Genomic DNA, 6,575 nt, shown 5'->3' on the forward strand with positions numbered 1-6,575 from the left:
AGAGTGCCTCTTGCACATAGAGTGGAAATGGTTGGCATGGGCATGGTAAAGCACCGACGTCTCAAAACTTTTGACTACAAGAATTTATGTAGATGCTTGCAACCATTAAGCCCTGTTTTTATCACACAAGATATTTGGTATATTTGGATATCAAGAAATTAGATAGCTTGATTCTATTTCATGATTGAGTTCATGGATACTTATTCGATGCCTTTTTACTTTGTTTATTTTTCGATGAATTATAATTCCAACACTTAATGATGGAAATAAATTAAATCGGTAAATAGTACCTCTCGCACATTCAATTGGCCCAAAAAAATGCAGGGGCATGATAATGGACCAAGCCCCTAGCCCCCCCCACAACAAACCCAAAAGAGATTATAATAATTCATGTAGATGCTTACAATCTCTTGCACATACAGTTTTTATCACACAGGATATTTGGTCGATTTGGATTAGCCATAGGCCTACATTTGAAGAGAGGCATAATGGATTTGGTTCACATGTAACCAACTTGCTACAATATTTTCTAAAGAAACACCTCATGGTTCATGTCAATCCACATGATTCTTTCCACTGGAGGCCGCTCGGTAGGCCACGGTGTATTGGAATGAGATTTTAAAGTATTTTAAATGATTGTTTTTCGACAAAAAAATTCATTGGTATTCGATTAGAATTTTAAAAGACTGAAAAAAAAAAAGTCACTTAGTATTCGATTAAGATTTTAAAAGATTATTTTAGAGTTCATCCAAATCCGTTGGTATTCAATCAAGATTTTAAATAAAGTAAAAATAATCTTGTAGTATTTAAAAATCTAACGATTTTAATGGATTTTCTATTGGTGTGGATTTCGTGAGACTTTTTACTGAGAAATATAAATAGAATGTCTATCTCACAATATCACCCTAACCCCTAGGATTTTTTGAGATTTCTTTATTGCAGTGTTTTCTTCTTCCTTTGATGCGTGACTTGCTCAAAACCAGGTTCCGCCATGAGAGCTTCGTCAAAGCTCAAAAACAGCAGATTTTTGAGTGGTTTTCATCACAAAATAACCCAAAAAAACAAACTAACAAGATTCTAATATAATCCATCTCAAAAACAGCATATTTTTGAGAGCTTTTGGAAGTTTAAAAAATGATTTTTCAAGCTATGGGTCACGATTTTTTTTGGCACAAAAAGATACAGTTTTTGTATTAAAAATAACATAAAAACCTCAAATTAATTTTTGTTTTACATCAATAAAACAAGATCAATTTAAAGAAAGATTGAAACTTTCATAATATAAATCCTATATTTCGTAACAATACATTCATGAACGAAATCCATTCACTGTAGGAAACGATTTCAAACAATTTTTGTATCAATAGATAACTAAAAACTTGTTTTTCAAAAGCCCCAAAACAATTTAATGAATACTCAAAAATTCAAGTTTTAATATATCGATTGAAAATAATTTGAGAAATTTTCTAAACTTTTATGTAATAAAACCCAGAAATTCAGATTTAAAATTTTCTTAGAATACTCAATGAAAACATGCATATGATATATGGTTAGAAAACTATCATCATGTAGAACAAAAACCCCAAGATTTTCAAGATGAATTGCAAAAAATTCCAAATGAAATTTTATCATGAACTTTAAGTTTTATATGTAAATTTAGAATTATTTTAATAAATAAATAAAAATTGGGTCTTACAATAATATATGCATAACTCTAATACCAAATGAAGAAGATAATTTTTAACTCATCTGTCAAACCCAAGAGCATGAACAAGAAAATGCTAATGCATGGAGGGCTAGTATAATTTTAGATATCTGAAAATTGTTGCTAAGTAATTTTAAATGTTTGTTAAAAATTAAATTATATTTTATTGATTGAGAAAATTATATTAAGTTTTACTTTTTTTTTATTAATATCATTTCATTTCTTTATTTTTTTATTGACTCTTTTAATTTTGAATATTTGTTAAAAATTCATAATGTTTTTTAAATCTTATAAATCCATATTGTCTTTTTAAATCTTATAAATTCTATTAATATCCTTTAAAATCTAATCTTATGAAATCTTGATGGTAAAAAATATCTTTTAAAAAAGTCTTTAAAGTCCGTCCAATCCTAAATAGTCTTTTAGAATCTATAGGATTTTTTATCTCAAAAAAATCTTTCAAAATCCTTATCAAATACACCCCCTAAAGCAATATACTATTATTAATTATTATTATTTTTAACGAAAGTTTGCCGGCTTTTTTTAGTTAATAATTTATTTTAATACTTTTATAAGATACATCTTGACCAAATCTTTATAATCCGTTTTTTTTTTTTTTCATAGTTTGCATTTAATTTCAATTGACAGTATACATAATACATTTATTATCGAGACATCGTCAAAATTAAATATGATTTTATTTATTTTAATTTTGAAGAAGTTCAATACTTACTGAAATTATTAACCGTATTTCCTAAAAGTATTATATGCTCTTTTTAGTAGACAATATTATATACTTTTTTTTTCGGGTAAGAATATTATATACTTTTACATAAATTTGTTGTTTGTCATTTAATTTATATAATTTTTTGTTATATTTTATTCAACAGGTAACTTTATTGTTTAATAATTTATTTTTCTTTACGAATAACACATTGTCATTTTTTATTTTTTTTATTTAAATTCTTTTAAAGTAAATGCATGTATCTTTAAAAGTCAATTATATATATATTTACAATTTTAAATATTTTTAAATACTACTTTTTTTGTTATTTTATATTTTATTTCTTTTAAAATATTCATAAAATAAAAAATAATTACCAAATTAATAGTTAAATTAATGACCAGTACCTGATCAAAATGAAGACGTGTGTGAAAAACTATGTTAAAAATACTGTTTATAAGCACACACAGCAAATAAATATAATCTTTACAGGGGAAGGATATTGTGACAATGAAGTTGTATTACTACTAAGTGATTACCAATTATTCTCACCGTTAGATCGATTATGTTGATCCAACGATTATATTTATTTTCATCTTTGTATGGTTATGATTTTCCACATTTAAAGTGAAAACATTAAATATGGGAAATCATAACCATAGAAAAGTGGAAATAAATATAAAGTATTAAATTTGAGAAATCGTGACCATATAAAGATGGAAATAAATATAACCGTTGGATCAACATAATCGATCTAACGGTGAGATTAATTGGTAGTCAATTGATAGTAACACAACTTAGTTTTCACAATATCTTTTCTCATCTTTATATTACACAGTTTAATGTAATATTATTACAAAAAGAATAAAAAATGGGGAAAAAGAAAAACGACGAAACAAGAAAAGTTGAGAGCAAATGGGAGCACATGAAAGGTGAGAAACAGTGAGTCTCGTGACGGGCCCACATGCGGAATAGTCAGATGACTCAGATCTGAAAACGTGAAACCAACCGACGACTCCGAGGCCTAGACTCACACAAGGAACATTCTGGAAGGAATCCAAACCCTAACTATATAAACTCAATCTTGCGTTTTATTACTAATCACAGTGGTGGCGCTGTGGTTTTCATAGTCTTTTTCTTAGATCTCTCTGTTTTTTCTGTTAAGAAACCTAATGGCAGGAAAAGGAGAGGGTCCCGCTATCGGAATCGATCTCGGAACCACGTACTCTTGTGTCGGAGTCTGGCAACATGACCGCGTTGAAATTATTGCCAACGACCAGGGTAACAGAACGACGCCGTCTTATGTTGGCTTCACTGACACCGAACGTCTCATCGGTGATGCCGCTAAGAACCAGGTCGCCATGAACCCTATCAACACCGTCTTCGGTTAGATTTGTTAAAACCTTGCAACTTCGCTCGTTTAAGTTTTCTATTTTGTAGATCTGTTTATGAGATTGTTTTATGGTTTACTGTTTGTCATTCTTAAATGACATAAGTCTGCGTCATTTTCAATGAAACTGTCGGTTTGATGTTTATTCATTTTCTTTAATTTATAAAATTAGAAATAAAAAGAAAACAGAGGAGAGAGAACGTAAAAACTTACCAAAACGGACGAGATAGTTTCGTTAAAAAATGACATAACCTTGTGTTATTTAAAATGACAAACATTTTTCTCTTGATTTATTTATTTAATCTTTTACTTCAATCCTTATATAGATAGTGTAACATGTATAAAAAAGGCTTCATGTTTCTAGATCTACTGTGATGTAGAAATTCTGATTAATTTCATAGATGTAACTTGTAAGTGGTATTGGTCACTGTCTTTATTCTTCAAAATGCCATAGATTCAAGTTTTGTATATTTATTAATGTGTTTAAATGCGATATGGCCAATTCATAAGATGCTTTGTCTCTGTTTATCAGATGCTAAGAGGTTGATTGGTCGTAGATTCAATGATGCCTCTGTTCAGAGTGATATTAAAATGTGGCCTTTTAAGGTCATCCCTGGACCTGCTGATAAGCCAATGATTGTGGTTAGTTACAAGGGCGAAGAGAAGCAATTTGCCGCAGAAGAAATCTCTTCTATGGTGCTTATGAAGATGCGTGAGATTGCTGAGGCCTACCTTGGTTCCACTGTGAAGAATGCCGTTGTCACTGTCCCTGCGTACTTTAATGATTCTCAGCGTCAAGCTACCAAGGATGCCGGTGTTATTGCTGGTCTTAATGTCATGCGAATTATCAATGAGCCTACTGCTGCTGCCATCGCCTATGGTCTTGACAAGAAGGCAACCAGTGTTGGTGAGAAGAATGTCTTGATTTTTGATCTTGGTGGTGGTACATTTGATGTCTCTTTACTTACTATTGAAGAGGGTATCTTTGAGGTGAAAGCCACAGCTGGAGACACCCATCTTGGAGGTGAAGATTTTGATAACAGGATGGTGAACCACTTTGTTCAAGAGTTCAAGAGAAAGAACAAGAAGGACATAAGTGGCAACCCCAGAGCTCTTAGGAGGTTGAGGACTTCCTGTGAGAGGGCGAAGAGAACTCTATCCTCTACTGCCCAGACCACCATTGAAATTGATTCTCTGTACGAGGGAATTGATTTCTACTCCACCATCACTCGAGCTAGATTTGAGGAGCTCAACATGGATCTCTTTAGGAAGTGTATGGAACCAGTTGAGAAATGTTTGAGAGATGCTAAGATGGACAAAAGTACCGTCCATGATGTTGTCCTTGTTGGTGGTTCTACCAGAATTCCCAAGGTTCAACAACTTCTTCAGGATTTCTTTAATGGAAAGGAGCTATGCAAGAGCATTAATCCTGATGAGGCCGTTGCATATGGTGCTGCTGTTCAGGCTGCAATCTTGAGTGGTGAGGGCAATGAGAAGGTTCAGGATCTTCTCCTCCTGGATGTCACCCCTCTTTCGCTTGGTTTGGAGACTGCTGGTGGTGTGATGACTGTCCTGATCCCTAGGAACACTACAATTCCAACGAAGAAAGAACAGGTTTTCTCTACATATTCTGACAATCAGCCCGGTGTGTTGATCCAGGTCTTCGAAGGTGAGAGAACAAGGACTAGGGATAACAATTTGTTGGGGAAATTTGAACTTTCAGGCATTCCTCCTGCTCCCAGGGGTGTTCCGCAAATTACGGTGTGCTTTGACATTGATGCCAATGGTATCTTGAATGTCTCTGCTGAAGATAAAACTACAGGTCAGAAGAATAAGATCACTATCACCAATGACAAGGGTAGATTGTCAAAGGAAGATATCGAGAAGATGGTTCAAGAGGCTGAGAAGTACAAATCTGAAGATGAAGAGCATAAGAAGAAGGTTGAGCATAAGAACGCCTTAGAAAACTATGCTTACAACATGAGAAATACCGTGAAGGATGATAAGATTGGAGGAAAACTTGATCCAGCTGACAAGAAGAAGATTGAGGATGCCATTGAGGCGGCTATCCAGTGGTTAGACAGCAACCAGCTTGCAGAGGCAGATGAGTTCGAGGACAAAATGAAGGAATTGGAAAGCATCTGCAACCCTATCATCGCCAAGATGTACCAGGGTGGTGCTGGACCTGATGTGGGTGGTGCAGCTGAGGAAGAATACGCTCCATCTGGTGGAAGTGGTGCTGGCCCGAAGATTGAGGAAGTAGACTAAATTTAGGTGCTTTCTACCTTACAAATGTTGTACTTTTAGTCTTTATGATGCATTTTTCTTTGAACTTTAACTGCTTGGTTTACAAGACAGTTTATTTTACAATATTTCCTTTTGTTGTGTACGTCGCATTAAGCATTGTGTTACTGCTTGCCGTCTTTCATTGGACGAAGGGTACTCAAGTAATTAACTGTTTATATACATTTTAGCCGTTAAGAGTTATTTTACTTAGTCTTGATAAATAACATGGTAATATCTTTAGCCAATCAAATGCGTAGTTCAGTTCGTTGGCATCTTTTAGAGAAAAACTCTTGTTTAGGAATGCCGCATGCATTAACATTTCATTCGTATTTTGGAAATATGTGATCTCACGCGAATTGCATGTTTAAGGTTATTAACGATACGTGATGTTGGATCTCCTCGCACTCACTTCCGGCTGCCATGATAAGTTATGTCAAATTTTGATCTCCTGCTTTCGCGATGGATATTTT

The 6,575-nt window shown here is 33.3% G+C and overlaps 1 protein-coding gene across 3 annotated transcripts; it reads left to right on the forward strand.

The window, feature by feature from the left end:
- The first annotated feature begins 3,455 nt into the window (after positions 1-3,455).
- LOC133287817 (heat shock cognate 70 kDa protein 2-like) lies at positions 3,456-6,195 on the forward strand. 3 transcript variants are annotated; one of them, XM_061485502.1, is made up of 3 exons: positions 3,456-3,815; positions 4,352-5,316; positions 5,707-6,195. In XM_061485502.1, the coding sequence occupies exons 1-3, from the start codon at positions 3,602-3,604 to the stop codon at positions 6,085-6,087; spliced, it is 1,560 nt and encodes a 519-aa protein (XP_061341486.1). In that variant the 5' UTR covers positions 3,456-3,601; the 3' UTR covers positions 6,088-6,195. The 3 variants fall into 3 exon arrangements, with proteins under 3 accessions (XP_061341486.1, XP_061341485.1, XP_061341484.1); XM_061485501.1 differs by having other exon boundaries at positions 3,459-3,815; positions 4,352-5,590; positions 5,756-6,195; XM_061485500.1 differs by having other exon boundaries at positions 3,472-3,815; positions 4,352-6,195.
- The last annotated feature ends 380 nt before the right edge of the window (positions 6,196-6,575 follow it).

This window comes from Gastrolobium bilobum, unplaced genomic scaffold (genome assembly GCF_033153095.1).
Source record: "Gastrolobium bilobum isolate Gb01-03AN ecotype WA unplaced genomic scaffold, APGP_CSIRO_Gbil_v1 utg7986, whole genome shotgun sequence".
Lineage (NCBI taxonomy): Eukaryota > Viridiplantae > Streptophyta > Magnoliopsida > Fabales > Fabaceae > Gastrolobium > Gastrolobium bilobum.

Coding starts and splice junctions, on each gene's coding strand:
- LOC133287817 (XM_061485500.1), top strand. CDS start 3,602: ATGGCAGGAAAAGGAGAGGGTCCCGCTATCGGAATCGATCTCGGAACC. Junction 3,816..4,351: donor CCCTATCAACACCGTCTTCG/GTTAGATTTGTT, acceptor TCTGTTTATCAG/ATGCTAAGAGGTTGATTGGT.